We start from the raw sequence: 17,858 nt of genomic DNA, 5'->3' as shown, positions 1-17,858 counted from the left end.
AAATGAACAAAGCCAGATAAAGAGCTATGCACAATTCTTGATGGAAAGTCGGTACAGAATAAATGGTAGCTATTAGTTTTTCTTCCTTCACCATCAGGCTGTGAACCTGAGAGAGAGACCATATGCTGTTCTTACATGTAGCCCCACCCTTTGTGCAATACTGGGCATGAATTTGGCACTTAGTGCATATTTAACGAATGAGTGGATAAATCAAAGAATGTTTGGATTGCATGAATTGAGGTTATTTTCCTGATATATGAATCATTTGCCACTTTCTTCCTTTAGAATGTATTTCCTTAACAATTTGCTAATACTAATACACTGCTATTGCTTTCTGAGCTCCTGGATTTCTTGTGCTATAGTGCTGCAAATAGAGCTAAAGGACACTAACATTATTTTAAAATACCCAAATAACATTTCAAATCCAATACCAGAATAAAAGGAGGCAAGAGATTGTCTCCATTCTTCATTTAAAAGACTCTTTGGCCATCATTTCCTTTGCAGATAAGAGAGTCTTTGGCTGTGAGGCTCTGCAGTGAGAATAAAAGGTGAGAGGAGATGGTGAGATGTAGAGTTCATGTGTCTTTATTATGTGTCTTTTTATGCATTGATAGCTTTCATCCATAGAGCTGGAGTGGGGTATTTCTGTCATATCTTTCTTCCATTCATGAATGCAGCAACAATGTTGGCTGGACAATCCATCCTTTTCTAGTTGGGGCAATGCCATTCTCTTAGGGTCATTATTTTAAAACTTCTAGCCTCAATGTCATCCATACAGTAGCAATCTGGGCAGTAGCTGCTTTTGCTCTTTGTGGAGCTAAAAGGCTCCTTGGCAGCTGGCATCTTGGACCACTGCAGAACACCCCCCCCCACCCCCATGTAACTGGCATCATGTAATTTAGCTCTGAGTTCTAGTACCACTCTTTGGGTCAGCTTTGTCCCCCAGCTATTATTGGAAGTCCTTTGTGTGCCAAGACCATTCCTTCATCATTTATTTCCCACCGTGCTAGGCACATGTCTTGCTCCAAAGGGATCTACCATCGAACAGCCTCTTGTCTGTTAGTGTTTCCTTGAACTCTGCAATAGCTGTCTCTTTGAAATACCTTTTTAAGTTAAACTCTCTTACGAGAACTTCTTTGAGCTTCTGCTTTTGATTCGCCAATATTATTGCTGATCATGTCTTTTTCTTTCCTTTTCCCAGGGGAATCTCATCTATTTCCAGGGCTCAAATTATTACTTCTATGCTAATAACAGCTAATCTACATACTCATCTTTACACCTTAGGAAATTCACAATCAATACACCTAAAAGGAAATGAATTACCTTTCTGCACAAATCAGTATTCCTCCCTTTAGAATTTATTTTAGTCTACCTTGTATTTATTTAATATGTTTCACTTGATTTTAAACTCTCTCCAGCTATATGTATAGATTTAAAGGTATGGATATCTCTATGGATATTTATCTCTGTACCCCTTCCTCACTTGGCCTATATCGATGCCTAGTGAGTGTTTGATGGTTTATCTTGCTTCACTGTTCTGGCCTTTATATTTATACAAAGTTAGGTCAAAAGGGCAGCGCTTTGAGCTGAATATTCTTCCAATCCAATAGGAAGGAACAGATCCAGTGTGTTCTCCAGAAATGATTATAGGGTTTCAGACCAGGAAAATTAAAGTGATAAGGACATACATATACATTTTTTAAAGTTGGTATTTTAATTTGGAATATAATTGCTTTACAATGTTGTATTAATTTCTGCTGTACAACATCATGAATCAGCCATGTGTATATGCATATCCCCTTTCTTCTGAGTCTCCCTCCCATTCCACCTCTCTAGGTCATCACAGAGCAGCTAGCCAAGCTCCCTCTGTTATACAGCAGCTTCCCACTAGCTAGCTGCCATTTGACACTTGGTATCCCCCGGAGGAGGAAATGGCAACCCACTCCAGTATTCCTGTCAGGATAATCCCATGGACAGAGCAGCCTGGCAGGTTCCAGTCCACGGGGGTCACAGAGAGTCGGACACGACTGAGCTTGCACATATATACGTCAGTGCTCCTCTCTCAATTCATCTCCTCCTCTTCACCCACTGCGTCCACAAGTCTGTTCTTGGCACCTCACCGCTTTTCCTACCCTGAAAATAGTTCATCAGAAGGAATTATGTTTTCTAGATTTTTTATGCATTGATACAGAACTTTGTATTACAGAAAATAGTTGATTTTATAAAGGAAATCACTTGGCCCTGACAATGTCATGACAACTCAACTCGAGGGTCCAAACGAGCTCAAGGTTGTATTTTTGAGGCAGCTAGGATGGAGATTAGAAGAATTTTGTGCAGTATTATTATAGGTGACATGAGTTAAGTCATCTTTTTCAGAATAGTCTTGGAGAATATGTTTGTTTTTATTATTTCCAAGAGATTTCAGGGATGGCCCTTGAAACACAAGGATTGATAAGGAGGTTGTCCTTTGAGTCCGAGAGTTGTAGAGACTCACCTTATCACAAGCACGTGGTGCTAAGACCACAGAACACACCACGTCCTATGGGTGCTGTCACTGCCCCACCCAGAGGAGGTGGGAAAGCTCACTGAACTTGCCAGGCAGGATAGACCACCAAAGTGGGTCACTGCCACAGAACCTTCCCGGTGAACCCTCCTCTTGCCTGCACTCATCTTTTGTGGTGCTTCAGATTCACCAGTGTCTTACACACTCAAACATCCCAACCGTGCACAGATTTACAAGTGAGGGTAGTAGAATCTTCCATTTCCACTCCAAAGTGTCTCCCTGGAGCCTCCATTGTGGTCTCTGTTTAGACTGGACCTTAAAACACTGAATGTGCTTTTTCTCCACTAGAAACTTGGAAAGGGGGCTGTGAAATTTACAGTGCAACTCATATCATGGCAAGAATATTTTAGAACAGTGGTTTATGGTGTTTAAGCAAGCTGATTAGTCAGTGGGGATTTCTGCTGATGGTCCTTGGGATAGCAAGCTGTGTGTCTGTGTTTTGGGCTTTGAAATGCTTTGGTTTCTTGGGCCACGCTATCACAGACTTCACTGCGTTTTCAAACAACGCACCTAATAAATGACGTCTCCAAGAATCACTGCGAGGCTCACCTGGATCCCTCTCCCCTTGTTTTGCACTCCATCATCTGTTGCTTACATTTAAAAGCCTTCTGGAGACTGTTTTTCATCTAGCTCACTAGAGCGGAGTAGTTTTTCATGAAGAACTGGGTTGTTGGAGTGATTGTAATTCTTCTTCTGACAATCTTGGCACCAGAATCGATTTAAAAATGTATACATTTAGCTAGGTTGCTTTGACTTGCCCTTTGATGGTGGATTTCAGTTGAATTCTCAGGCCTATACATGAACATTGACATGCTGATATAAATTAGCATTTATATGTGCAAAGTCACCAGTTAGATGCAATAATATTTAACTTAGTCGGAGAAATGAGAAACAACAAAACTTTACATGTGACATTGAAATCAGAGTATATTAAGATTCCCATCTTCAGGCAGTGCTTCTGCAGGCAGTCCTACGTGACAGTAACCATGCAGATGGTTAAGTTAAAAAATGCTGATAGACCTACAGATCTTTTGAATTTGGTTAGCATACAGTACATTTCTCTGGTTCTCTGAGACTCAGGCTGTCTGTAACCAGACATAATGAAAAGATTAAAGAGACATTTAGAAATGTGAAGCTGGTCACTTTTTAATCAGAGAGATTGATTTTTCCAATCCCAATGTGGAGGTGGAATCTTAAATAATTTATAGGGTGGAGATCAGTGGCTTGTCACAACTTGGCAAAGAGAATAAAGGCGAGGGGGAAAGAGGGACTTAATTTTTTTCTTCTCCTCTAAGTGCTTTATGGAAAGGAGCATAGAAGGGAGGGAGCTGTGACTGGGTGGTTACGGTTGAGATGTTTCCCAGCCTCCATATCTCTGCTGGAAGAATGAAGATTAGTTTGGTCCTTCCCACCCTCCTTCCTTTTCTCCCTGTGGCTGGAGGTCTGGACAGATTCTCTCGACTACTCAGCAACATTTCTCTTTTATCCTACAGATACCAGTCAGGTTGCAATCGGGCTAAAACCAGAGTCTCCTAAAGAGGGATCGTGACTGTTGTACAATGATGCTTCCATTAGTCATGGGGGGCATTCCAGGGACACCCGTTATCAGAAACTGAACGATCAGAGTCAGAATATAGGAGCCCTCCTTGAGCAAGGAGGGCTCTGTGGGGCTACATCAGGGCACTTCTGGTATTAAAAGAAAAAGTGTCATCCGATTGTAATATAGGTCCAGTAATATGTGCAAGAAGGTATTAAAACTGTGTCTTAGTAAACCCTGATGCTAAGGGAAAGAAATGATTTGTTGGTTGCTTGGTGGATTGACAGAAACCAGAAGAAAGCTTGCAGGGAGCAGATTGCCAGCAGAGGCACGTCTTTTAAGGGTATGGAGTGTTCAGGAAGGATTGAACAGGATTTCTCCTACACCCAGGCCTAGTTGGCAGGTCTTCCCTTAGTCCAGGGGTGTCAGGTAACAGGCTCACTCCCGGTTGCTTCTGAGCACGTGCCGATGATGACACCTGTACCCTCTTGCCCACATGAGCTTTCAAAACCAAATCAGACGTATCTTCAGATACAGGAAGCTTAGAGAAATTTCCAAATTTGGTTTGCCCTCACCCAAGATCTCTCTGATGTTTTGAAAGTCTGGAGTGGCTTTGCCAGACTGGAGGGTGGAATGGAGAAATCCTTTTATTCCCCAGAGACCCTATGACGTCACCGTTTGCTGTGGGTGGGTTGCTTTAAAGTGCATCGATCAATAACGAGAAGTAAGTGATGGCAGATCCTTCTGTACCGGCTCTTAGTCACCTGCCCTCGCTTGTGGGGAAGGAGGAGGTGGGACGGAGAAGAAGGTAGGCAGGTGAGGGTTAAAGCGCGCACGCTGTGCTGGAGGAGAGGTAGGAAGAAGTTACTCTCATCAGAGGGAAGGAAATCTAGAAAAGGCCAGTGGAGAAGATGGCCTCACATGGCATCTGTCTGCCATGAATTTGGCTGGAAGAGTTAGAAGCCTGGAACTAAGACATTCTTGCCACTCAGCAAGATACATCAATTGAGTGATTTATCTATAGGAAATTTCCTCCCATAGAACTTACTGATTAGAGGTATCACTGTAAGAGGAGCCCAGAGCTTCTTAAAGTGAATTGGCTAGGATTCTTAGTCTTCTCCTTCTGAGATGGTGATGAAGAGATTAAAGGTAGGGACCAAAAACCAACTGTCTAAATAGTAGACTGTGGGGCTGGACGTAACAATGAATTTCTGAAGATGAACACCATTCAAGGGCCAACTTTCTGCCTTCATACGCTATATCCCTACCTTCCTGTTCCTGTGCAAAGTGTAACTAGAAACTACTATATGTCAGTTCTGTCATTTCTACCATCCTGGCTACTTGCCTATAAAGTAGGACTTTTCAACTGCAGCACAACTGATACTTTGAGTTGGATCATCCTTTTTTTGGAAGAGGCTTTTGTATGCCTTGTAGGATGTTTAGCAGCATCCCTGGCCTCTGCCCATTTGATGCCAGTAATACCCACTCGCATCCCCACTTGTGACAACCAAAAATTTCTCCAGATACTGCCAAGAACCCCTGGGAGAATGGGGCCAAACTGCCCACTGTCGAGCATCACTGTCTTAAACAAAACCCTATAATTTCTATTGAATTGGTATGCCAATTACAAATCAGGTTGAATCTTCACCTATTTATTACGCTTCCCTACAAATACATAATCAATAGTAAGACCACATTAGGCATGTGCCTGTGGGTTTGAGCCATACTGGAGTCATTCTCTCATAATTGTTACCTACTCTGTTTACACTGGTGTTGCAAGACAGTCCTTAACAAGACCCCACACACAAAGGTGTACGTTACCACCTTCATTTCACTTCTCTTCCTCTTTGCCTCTTTTTGTAATGACCCTCCTCCCACCCACTTAACCACCAACTGACTTAAACATGATACCTCTTTGAAGAATGTTTTCCAAAAGGCACTGCTTACTGTAAAGAAATGATTCACTCTGGTGGAGTTTCAGGCAGCGGGGCTCAGGTGGCCTGGGAGGGAGTTGGCACCTCTCCCCCTTCTTAAATCCCACCAGGCAGTGGCCAGTCCCTCTGTTTGTATGGTTGGCTCTGTCTGGGTGGGTCATGTTATGTGTGTCCGCTGACAGCTGGCAATAGTAGTCGGGTTGTGGCAGCTTTGCGAGGAAACGGATCTGGTTTTACAGTAAAGGATATTGTCTTAAAGGAAATGGAACCTTTCTGCCCCAGGAAGGGAATAAACACAATCAATGGTTCTTCCAGGGCTCCTGGTCCAAGCAATTTTGGTCAGGTTAAGCGCGTCAGCATAACCTTCGTAGATTATGAAATGCAGAGTCTCATAAGGTTACCAGTAAATGTGGGAATTCTGGGTCAATAATGGCAAATTCTGGGTGAATGAAAGCCAAAGAAAAACTAGGAGGAGAAATCAACCAACAACCACCTGTACAGTTACCATAAAGATCTCTTCACTTAACTGAATGAGAATGGGAAGTATAATTTCTGTCTGTGAAACTGAGGGCTGCCATCAGTTCAGTCCCTTAAACTATAGCTTGCTTAATAAATAACATCCTGTTACCTGCCTTCACTGACTAATTGTTCTTGCAAACTGCATACCCTGCAAGCTTCATGCAGCTTAGGCAGTATATTACAAAACTCCTTTAGCTGCCCCCCTGTAGATAACACCTCAGACTTATGGATCACTATGTTTATGGTTGATTAAGTTGTTTTTCAGGAACTTAAGAGTTAGTTGCTGTCCAGCTTGAGTCCGAGCCAGTTAAGATGGGCTGGGACCACCAAACTGACAACTGGGCACACACAAGTGTCCACTCAGTGACCTTTTGACATTAGAGCGTCAAAAACTCCATCCTCACATCATGCTAACGCCACCATTTTCTGAACATACATACCATGAAAAAGCTTGTAACTCAGAGACTCCTGCCCAGAGCAGCCATTACCCTGCCTTTGTCTTGCCTCCATTCACCTCGCCCTGCACCTCCCACCTCATACTCTCTTCATTCACAGATAACCCAGGCCCCTTGCTTCCGGGAGGAAGATGTGGGACTTGTTCTTACCTCCTAGTTCAGCTGCAGACCTTGATGCCTCAGCATCTAGTTTGCTGCAAGTCAGGCAAATGAATTTGGTTCAGTAATATCTGCATTAGCATAGTGTCGCAAACAATGTTTGATCACTAGGTATGTGCCAGGGTTGGGGGGGACCCCTGTCCTCAGGCCAGCTAGAGGAGGGAGTGGACACTTGGGGCCATTGATACCTAGGTCTATCTGAAGATGGAGCCCTGAGTAACAGCCAGTCCCTCTGAGAGCAAACGTTGGTCTATTCTGTACCATTCTGCTGGCTGAAGAGAGGGAAAATTAAAAAAATGATTTTGTTGGTTAAAATTCTCATGCTATATATTTCGAAAAGTTTCTCTGATTACTGGAAATCACATGCTTATTCAAAATAGTAAAATGAAACACAATAAGACTGGATAAACTCAGCAGTCCATCCTGTGCTTCTATCTGACTTTCCTGAACTGGGATGCTGTTCTTGGTAGGAACACAACATCCCTGAAATCTCCAGAGCAAAGCGGGGCGGCAGTGAGATGTAATCCATGACTGTCAGGTCTCTCCCATGGAAATCTGCTGTCTCTGGACACATGCCATCTCTCCTGTCTGTACATATAGGTTGACTGTTTGCTGAACCCTTTTGAGATGTCTGGTGAAAACTGGATCTGCCGTGTAAATGTTTACTGGGCTTCCAAGCTCTGGAACAACTGCTTTCCTCCCCAAATAAATGATCTGCTCAGCATAAGACTCAGGCCTGTTTTTTCCTTGACTTTCAAACACTGGGTAACTCACTCCCACGTGATCTCATTCAGCTTCAAGGTTTAAATACCATCTGTTTGCTGATGTTTCCCAATTGGTGGCTCAGACAGTAAAGAACCCACCTGCAATGCAGGAAACCTGGGTTCGATCTCTGGGTTGGGAAGATCCAGTGGGCATGGCAACCCACTGCAGTATTCTTGCCTGGAGAATCCCCATGGACCGAGGAGCCTGGCAGGCTGCAGTCCATGGGGTTGTGAAGAGTCAGACACAACTGAGCAACTAAGTGCACACCCAACCTGTTATGCCCTCTAGTCCAGAGTTTTATCTGAACTCCCGCTTCGCATTCAGGATCACAACTGGGATGCATCATAGGCATCTCAAAACTCTCCTGTTCAGAACTTTTTGACTCCTGATTCCCATCCAGCAAGCCTGCTCTCCCTGTAGTCTTCCCCATCTCAGCAAATGTCAATTTCACTCCTCCATACGAACAGACCAGAAACCTTTATCACCCCATCCCTCACTTCCCATCTCTAATCCATCAGCAAAACTGTTGTTGGTTCTACTGTCAAAGACCACTGATCCAGAATCAAGTCATTTCCTGCTGCCTCCACATTTGATTCTGATCCAAGCCCCGCCTCGACCCTGGCCTGGTTAAACGCAAGGGCTTCTAACCCGGCTTCCTGCTTCCTCTCTTGTGCCCTTTTATCTGCTTTCTCAGCACAGCAGCTAGAGGAGTTCCTTTAAAATCGCTGCTCTGCTTAGGATCATCCAGAGTCCTCCCATCTTAGAGTCAAGCCAGTGTCTTACGGATAAGAGGCCATGGTGATCCTCCCAACTGCACTTCCTGCCCCTCTTCCTCTTACTGTGTTCCAGACCTGCTGTCTTCCTGGTTTCTCCTTAAGCCCACCAAGACTTCTGCATCTGAGTCTCTGCACTTGCTGTGACCTGCCTGGACTGCTGCTTCCCCAGACAGCAACCTGACTTCCACTCTTACTGACTGTTCATTTCTGCTCAAATATCAGTTTACCAGTGAGGGAGTCCTTGACCCAAGTGTCTACAGCAGCACTTGGCCCTTTGCTCCCCACAGACACCTCTCTACCCCCTTAGGTATATTACTTTTCCCCATGGCATTTATCACTTACACTTTTACACCTACTTGTGTCCTTTGTCTTTTACAAGGATGTAAGGTTTATGAGGGCAGGATTTTGTTGAGTGCTGCATCCCAAGAGCCTATCGATGACTGGTACCACCATTTGTGGAATAAATTGTGGGATTCCACCATTTGTGGAATAAATGGCACCTTTTAATTCCATTTAAATGTTATTTCTGTAGGAAACCTTCCATGATCCCCTAAGTCTAGGTTAATTGTCCCTCCCACAGCTGTCTGCACATTCCCTGTTACAGTGCTTCTCACACTGCAGGGTGGTTTCATGGTTAATTTATTAAAATTCCATAAGGGCTGTATCTTTTTCATTGATGAATCCCCAGTCATTGCAAAATGGTTAGCATATCATCAATGCTCAAATATTTGTAAAACTGAATGCAACTTATATACATACTTATATGTATATATATGATGAGACAAGATTGTAATTTGAGTTAAAATTCACATAATATAGAATTAAAGTGTACAATTCAGTGACTTTTCATACATTTGCCATGTTGTGCAGCGATCACGTTTATTCAGTTTCTGAGCATTTTCATCACCCCAAGAGGCAACCCCACACCCATTAAGCAGTTACTCCCTCCCTAAGTCACTCCAGCAGCTGGCAACTACTAATCTTCTTTCTGTCTTTATGGATTTACCTATTCTGGATATTTCATACAAATGGAATCCAACAGTATGGGCTTCCCTGGTGGCTCAATGGTGAAGAATCCGCCTGCAATGCAGGAGACGCAAGTTCAATTCCTGGGTCAGGAAGACCCCTAAAGAAGGAAATGGCAACCCACACCAGTATTCTTGCCCGGGAAATACCCTGGACAGAGGAGCCTGGTGGGCTACAGTCCATGGGTTGCAAAGAGTTGGTCACAGCAACAACTGTATGGGACTTTTTTGGTCAATGAGGTTTTAATCTATGTGACTTAAAACGTCTTTAGTATAGCAAGACTGTTTTTAATCCTATTGGCGTGGGTAGCAGTCTGTTTAACTTGAATCTTTTTCTTTCAAGTACATACCACTTGAAAAGGCTAAATAAATTAACCTGAAGAACATTCTTCCAAGTTATCACTGTTATTTTACCAGAAGCCTTTTCTAGCACGATCGCCAATCCATCAAGCCTTCATCTTTCTCCAGCTCCCGCATCCTGTATCTTTTATTCCATCCCCACCCCCACCCCACACCAGTTTACGCTCTCCTCTCCCACCTCTTTCCTGATGCCTGCTGGGATGAGAGTACTGGCGGTAAAAGACGAAAGCAGAGGGGAATGGATGAAAGTCCATAAAATCATGAAAGGTAGAGAAAAATCTGTGTAAGAACTTGTTCTCCAAATCTCAGAATCTTTTTGAAGCTTAGAGGCACTGGTTTAAGGGAAAAATAAAAGAGAAGTTCTTCTATCTTATGTAGTAGGTTGAATATATACAGAGCTTGTTATCCCAGTGAAAAGATAAATAGCTTTAGGGTTTAGACAAATAAACAGACAATAAATCAATAACAGGCTGTTGAGAGGAAGCTGGGGAGAAGAGTTAACATCCGAGGGCAATTTCATCCCCTCACACAAATGCCCCCTCACTGGGGCAGGCGCTGGGCTGACGGGCCCAGGGCGGGTCCCATGGTGACAGGTTAACTGGAGCCTCCTCACTTCATCTACTAGACTGTCTCTTCCTCCAAAATCTTCCTGGAATTGCAGTCAGCTTCAGATTTTCAGAAGCAGATTGCACAAACTATCAGTGAATGTGGCCTTGTGTGGGCCATGAACGTATTTCTGGCTTTGGGCTATTTCAGAACTTGGAGGTGAGAAAGGTGACGGGGGAAAGAAGGGCATGGAAACCAAGACATTATTTTCCTTGTTACCAAGAGTGGATTCGAATTCTACCTTGGAGGAGGCAAAAGCAAAGATTTTGGATTACTTCACATTTTCAGTAGCCTGGTTAATTACCATGGAACACCTAAGAATTAGCTGAATAGTTTCAAAACTTTGTATTTGATTAAAAACCTTATTGAAGAAACAGCACGTCTATTTTAGGCTTTGACTTCAGCTTGTTTTTACTTTTAGAATTTTCAGTAATTTGCATGCTCGGTCGCTTGGTAGCGTCCAACTCTTTGTGGCCCCATGGACTGTAGCCCGCCAGGCTCCTCTGTCCATGGGATTCTCTAGGCAAGAATACTGGAGTGGGTTGCCATGCCCTCTTCCAGGGGACCTTATTCCTGATCCAGGGATTGAACCCGCATCTCTTGCATCTCCTGCATTGGCAGGCAGGTTCTTTACCACTAACACCACCTGGGAAGCCCCTTACTAATTTGGGAAGGGGACAATATTCGCTTAAACCTGTTGTACATAATTCATTCTATTGTAATATCCCAATGCAATGGTCCAAGACTGATTTGGTCCCAAAATATTGCTTTGTTTACTAGACTGTTAATATATATGGTTTAAGCTGGGGCATGCCAAAGTTTCCCTGAAACAAATGAACAGTAGTAACCAAATATCGTTTCCTTTCTCCAGTGAAAATAGCTGGCTCAATGGATAGGCCGAAGAAAATGAAAGCCAAAGTAGTGAGATTTCTTTTCAAAAGCTTAGTAAAGAGGCAACTAGAAAAACTCACAGACATTTTAACTTCTGAAAACGAGGGTGTGCTTTTCTCTCAAAAAGAACCTGGTAAAATTTAGCATAAAAATGAAAATAACATCAAAGCTTCAGGCATGATGCAGAAATTATTAATCTAAGAACAAAGGGCATTGGGCCAGTTAAAATAATGATTTTAAACAAGGACTCCAACTTTCCCAGCAATGGCTGAAACCCAATTAGGTCTTTCCAACTGGAATTGTAACGCATTCTTCCAGATTATGCAGTTTGGCACAATACAGAATGAGTAAACGTTCAAAAGAAAATAATATCATTTAGTGGCTTGCCCTGAGCCAGTATTAATGAGTGGGGAGGGTGCATTTGCTAGTTAAAGACATGCTAAAGCCCAAGGGTAGGAGGTCCCTTGACAAGAGATGACAAATGAGAAGACACATGTTTTTGATTTGTGTGGTTTCCAGTAGGAAGTAACTGATCAACTCACATGTGTTTTTCTAGGACCTACTTCATGTCTAGCCCTGTGCTGGGTGTTGTTGGGTTTGCAGGAATTTAGCTCATCTGGGATCCTTGCATCCCTCATCATCATTATCACCACCATCACCATCATCATCAACACAGCCCCCGTGAAATGAACTATATATCAGGCACTTTCAACTTATTTCACTGAATGTTGACAAAGCCCCTGCAAGGGAGATATTATTTTGCCTATTTTACAAATAGGAAAACTCATGTTGAGAGAGATTAAGAAACTTGCCCAGCAACTTTTATCATTGGCAGAGTCCAAACCCAAAATTCTACATTTTCAGTATCTATCAATCTTACTAGAATTTACTGAATTTTTAAAAAATGTATTTTAAATCTCGTCAGTTTCAGTTCTTAATTACTTGGAGGAAGTTTTTCAAAGCAAAGCTGAAATTTTCTTCTTCCACAAAATAACTTGGTTTTCCAACAATTTCCACGTAACTATTTATCATTATGTATGACTGCTATTTTAAGTCACTTTGGGTCACCTTTGGGGCTTTAAAATTATTTTTAATTTACATATGTATTAATGGAAAGGGACAGACCTGTTCCACTAAGACATTCTTTAATAAACAAATACAACACATCTGAAATTATTTTGTTTTTACCTTGACTAAAATTTATTTCATTAGACTGCTTTTTTTTTAGAGAAATTTCATTCACATACCATTAAATTCACTCTTTTAAAGTGTACAATTGAGTGGTTTGAACATAGACACAAAGATGCGCAACCATCACATTCTCACTGTTCCAGAAAGAAACCCTAACCCATTAATGGTCATTCCTCATTCCCTCTTCACTCAATCTCTGACAACCCCTAATTTATTTTCTGTCTCTATAGATTTGCCTATTCTGGACACTTCATATAATCACACAATATGCAACGTTTCATGTTTGGCTTTTTTCATGTAGCATAATGTTTTCAAGGTTCATCTGTGGTATAGATGTATCAGTAAGTAATGCCTTTTTATGACTGCATAATATTCCATTGTATGGATATACCACATTTTGTTTATATATTAGTCAGCTGATGAACATTAAGTTTGTTTCCAGTTTCTGACAATTATGAATAATACTTCTATGAATAGTCACAAAAATGTTTTTGTGCAGAAACATGTTTTCAGTTCTCTTGGATATATACCCAAGAGTAAAACTTCTGGGTTATACGGTAATTATGTCTAACTTTTGGAAGAACTGCCATACTGTTTTCTATAGCAACTGTACCATTTTACTTTCCTATCAGTAAGGTAAGAGGTTCTAATTTCTCTACATTATTCCTAATACTTGCTATTGTCTTTTTAATTTTTAAAATTATAGCTATCCTAGAAGATGTGAGGTGGTATCACCTCATGTGTTTGATTTGCATTTCCCTAAAGACTAATGATATAAAGCATCTTTACATATACTTGTTGGGTATTGTATATCTTCCTTGGAAAGATATCTATTCAGGTTCTTTGCCTTTTTTTAATTGGGTTACTTGTCTTTTTGTTGTTGAGTTTTAAGAGTTTTTTTTATATATTCCGGATACTAGACCGTTATTGTATATACAGTTTACAAATATTTTTTTCCTATTTTGTGGATTGTCTCAACTTTCTTGATACTGTCTTTGAAGTGCAATTTTGATAAAGTCCAACTGTTTTTCATTCACTTGTTGTTTTGCTTTTGGTATCATGTCCAAGAAATCATTGCTTAAGGACAGATAGAAAAGACATGTCTATGTTTTCTACTTGGAGTTTATAGTTTGCTCTTACATTTGGGTCTTTAATCTACTTTGGTATATGATGTGAGGTAAGGTTCCATCTTTAGTTTGTTTTTCTATTGCTATAATTAAATGTCTTGGCAGAATAGCAGAGTGATTAAAAGTTCAGACTCCTGTATCTAACTGCAGAGATTTAAACCCCTATTCTTCAATTATTAGTTGTATGATCTTAAGGAAACTCCCTAATTTCTCTATGCTTCATCTTTCTCATGTAAAGAGAGATACAATAGTAACTATTCATTAGTCTGCTTTACAATTCAAGTAATAGAACTGTCATAAGAATTGAGTCTGTGCATTTAAAATACTGACTAAGTATTGACAGATAAGTTACTATCATCTCTGGCTATATAAACTCTCCTTACATATAGGATTATCTCATCATCTCTTCTAGGAATATGTTTTCAATGACAGACTTGACAAGTGTCTTATCAAGAATACAACTTAGATATATTTTAACATAATTCAAATGTTCCAGTAGGGTTGGATGTGGGCTGAGTTTACAGTTGTCAGTCAGTTCAGTTGCTCAGTCATGTCTGACTCTTTGCGACCCCATGAATCGCAGCATGCCAGGCCTCCCTGTCCATCACCAACTCCCGGAGTCTACCCAAACCCATGTCCATCGAGTCAGTGATGCCATCCAGCCCTCTCATCCTCTGTCGTCCCCTTCTCCTCCTGCCCCCAATCCTTCCCAGCATTAGGGTCTTTTCGAATGAGTCTAACTCAACATAAAAAGAAACAAAGTATTTGGAGAAAAGCATTTCCAATCTTTTACAGAGCTTCACCCAAATAAAGAGACTATAAGGAGGCAAATGTATTAGTTTGCTAGGGCTGTTGTAACAAAGTACTACAAATGGATGGTTTAAACAACAGAAATTTATTTTTTCACAGTTCTGGAGACTAGATATTTGTCTTCAGTTTCCTCTTTTGGGTAGCCCTGCCCACTCCAACCCCCTCTGGGGGCCAGTCCTCTCATCCAACTGGTGTCATTTTGATCACATAGAAAATTAGACACAAAAGAAACCTAATTTCTACCAATGTGCAAGCAACTTAAAATGTTACCTGTTGATCCAATAATGGATTCCTTACCCATGTAGCACCACCAAACTATGAATTGTTTGACTCCCAAAAGGAAAATCTGAAAGCCTGACTTACTTGCCAAAAAAGGTTGCCAGCCCTGATTTGACTTTCAGTACCCTGCCAAGAGAGTGTCCTCTGCTACCAGTCGTCCTGTTGATCTTTGCAAAACGAAGCCTCATGCTCCAGGGCTTGGCGGGGCCCTTCTGATCTGTCTTTGCTGGACCTCCTTCCATATGAGTGGGTTCCAGTAAGAACCAGAAGTTAACTTCTTCTTGGCATGGTACATTTTGATGCAGAAGCAAAGGCAATGCTTAGCTCTAAAACTGATGTATTGTTGTGAAATTCTGATATTTGCAACAAGCCAATGAAGGCAATGCATTGGAAAGGAACATGTTTTTGTTAACTCTCTAATCTTTTCATGTAGGGAACAAACTGCCTTCATAGCACATCAGTCTTTCTGAGATGAAAGGTCCTTAATTTGGATAGTTTGTAGAAAAGATTTACCAAGAAACTTGCAGTTCACATAATAAGAAGCTTCTAGGTAACTTCTAGAATTTCTCGTCTTCCAATGTGAAGACAGTATTCTTAAAAAGAAAAGGCAAGGGTTAGTACTTCCTGGGATTGGCTTCAAGTAATTAATATACAATCACTGTCTTCAACTAGGGGAGTAAGCATGGGGTAAAAGTGTTGCCTTAGGGAGACTTTTGTCAAATGGATAATTCAAAAAAGTCATTCCGTTTGAGCTTGGAGTCATTAACTCCTCTAGTAACCAACTGTGAGAGTTATGTTTGAGCTTGTCTTGAAAATTACTTTAAAAAAAAAAAAAAAAGGAATAGACAAGGGGCTGTTGACTTGGCTGCCAGTTTATTTACATATCTTAAGCAAGAAGCTGCATATACTTGTTTTAAGATTCGTTTGGAATCCTCCTGGCACTCTCCAGTCATCTCACAGAAGAGTCCGTCTGTGTTGGAATCAGCCCCTGGTACAGTGTAGATCAGGCTCAAACATTACAGATGGTAGATAACTCATTCCCTTTTTTTAATTCAGGAGAAGTGGTATTCAAATACTTGTTCTTATATGAGCTGTGCTGTGCTTAGTCACGCAATCGTGTACAACTCTTTGTGACCCCATGGACTGTAACCTGCCAGGCCCCTCTGTCCATGGGGATTCTCCAGGCAAGAATAGTGGTGTGGGTTGCCATGCCCTTCTCCAGGGGATCTTCCCAACCCAAGGATCAAACCCAGGTCTCCTGAATTGCAGGCAGATTCTTTACCAGCTGAGCCACGAGGGAAGCCCAAGAATACTGGAGTGGGTAGCCTATCCCTTCTCCAGGGGATCTTCCTGACCCAGGAATTGAACGAAGGTGTCCTGCATTGCAGGGGGATTCTTTACCAGCTGAGCTACCAGGGAAGCCCAGTCAACTCAAAGGAAACTCTTTAAGGACAAGCTCACTGGCTGGTACTTTATTCAAAAAAGTGACAGCTCATCAGAGCGCTGTCAGTTCTGTTGGTTCTTATTCACTGTGATGAACCTGAAGAAAGAAAAAGGAATTCCAGCTCTCATAGTGTTTGGGGGAGGAGTAAGTATTTTGCTTTGTCAGGATTGCTGTACCAGGCACACCAATGAGGAATGACAGAAGCATATGGTCCCACATGGAAGCTGGGAAGTCCAAAATCACGGTGTTGGCATGGCTGGTTCCTCCTAAAGGCTGTGAGGAAAGGATCTATTCCTGACCTCACCTTGGCTAAGAGATGATCATCTCCCTTCCATAAGTGCTCTGTGTCCAGATTTCTCCTTTCTTAAGACACTAGTCATACTGGATCTGTTGTTGGTGTTGTTTAGTTGCTCAGTCGTGTCCAACTCTTTTGCAACCCCATGGACTGTAGCCTGCCAGTCTCCTCTGTCCATGGGATTTCCCAGGCACAATCAGTGGAGTGGGTTACCATTTCCTTCACCAGGGGTTCTTCCCGACCCAGGGATTGAACCCACTTCTCCTGCATTGGCAGGTGGATTCTTTACCACTGAGCCACCAGGGAAGCCCCGTACTGGATTAGGGCTATCCTAATGACCTCATTTTAACTTGTTTGCCTCTATAAAGATCCTATTCCCAAATAAGGTCACAGTTTAAGGGCTTCCCTGGTGGCTCAGGGGGACACAAAGAGTCAGACAGCACTGAGTGACTAACACTTTCTAAGGTATTAGATGCTAGGACATCAACATATGAACTGGGTGGGGGATGAAATTCAACCCATAACAGGCGGGGGTGGGAGGAGGTGTGGCATTCAGTGAAAACCCACCTAAGGGACACCCACTGCTGATTTCTAGTAGCCTCACTGATACCCTCAGTGCAAAAACAAATGCTTTCAGCATCTCCAAAACAAACCTTCTAGAAGCAGTCAGGTTAGTTCACTGTGTTCTATTAACTGATACACAGAAGTGCCCAGGACCTTTTGGCAAAGACCTTCACCAGAAAGTATAAGTAGTTAAAAGACTTGGTATTTGAAGGACCATCATTTTAATTATCAATGACTTTAATTTATATGTTAATACCTCACTCACTGATCTTTCATTCTAAATGCCTGAAGTTCCTATGTTTAAAATTATGCTGTAGCCTAATTCGTTCTTAACTAGAGGATACTGAGGACAGTGTGTCTTTAGCATGGAGTAATGATAATTTCAGTGGCACTTTTGTTGAGACGCACAGATCTACCTCTTAGAATCTGGACTACTTTGGACAGGTGACTTAACCTCTCTGTGCTTCTCTTTCCTTATCTATAACATGGCTTAGTAACGGAGTCGGAGAATCAGATGAGATAATGCCAGTAAGCTCTCAATTTGGGACCTGTCACATA

At 41.9% G+C, this 17,858-nt stretch overlaps 1 protein-coding gene across 17 annotated transcripts in view; it reads left to right on the top strand.

The window, feature by feature from the left end:
• Positions 1–17,858, top strand: part of CDKAL1 (CDKAL1 threonylcarbamoyladenosine tRNA methylthiotransferase) — a 918,695-nt gene that overhangs the window by 810,678 nt on the left and 90,159 nt on the right. For 3 of the 17 annotated variants that reach the window (XM_081518023.1, XM_081518029.1, XM_081518022.1), the window contains one exon: positions 7,768–7,893. The exons of the other annotated variants lie outside the window; for them this stretch is intronic. In XM_081518023.1, the coding sequence (XP_081374149.1) occupies positions 7,768–7,772 (5 nt within the window). In that variant the 3' untranslated portion in view covers positions 7,773–7,893. Of the gene's footprint in view, positions 1–7,767; positions 7,894–17,858 lie in introns of those variants that run through there. 17 annotated transcript variants of the gene reach the window in all.

The sequence above is a fragment of the Giraffa tippelskirchi genome, chromosome 8, assembly GCF_054371585.1.
Source record: "Giraffa tippelskirchi isolate mGirTip1 chromosome 8, T2T-mGirTip1v1.2.pri, whole genome shotgun sequence".
NCBI lineage: Eukaryota > Metazoa > Chordata > Mammalia > Artiodactyla > Giraffidae > Giraffa > Giraffa tippelskirchi.
Note: the sequence above shows the minus strand (reverse complement) of the source record. Positions and strands in the feature narration are given on the sequence as shown.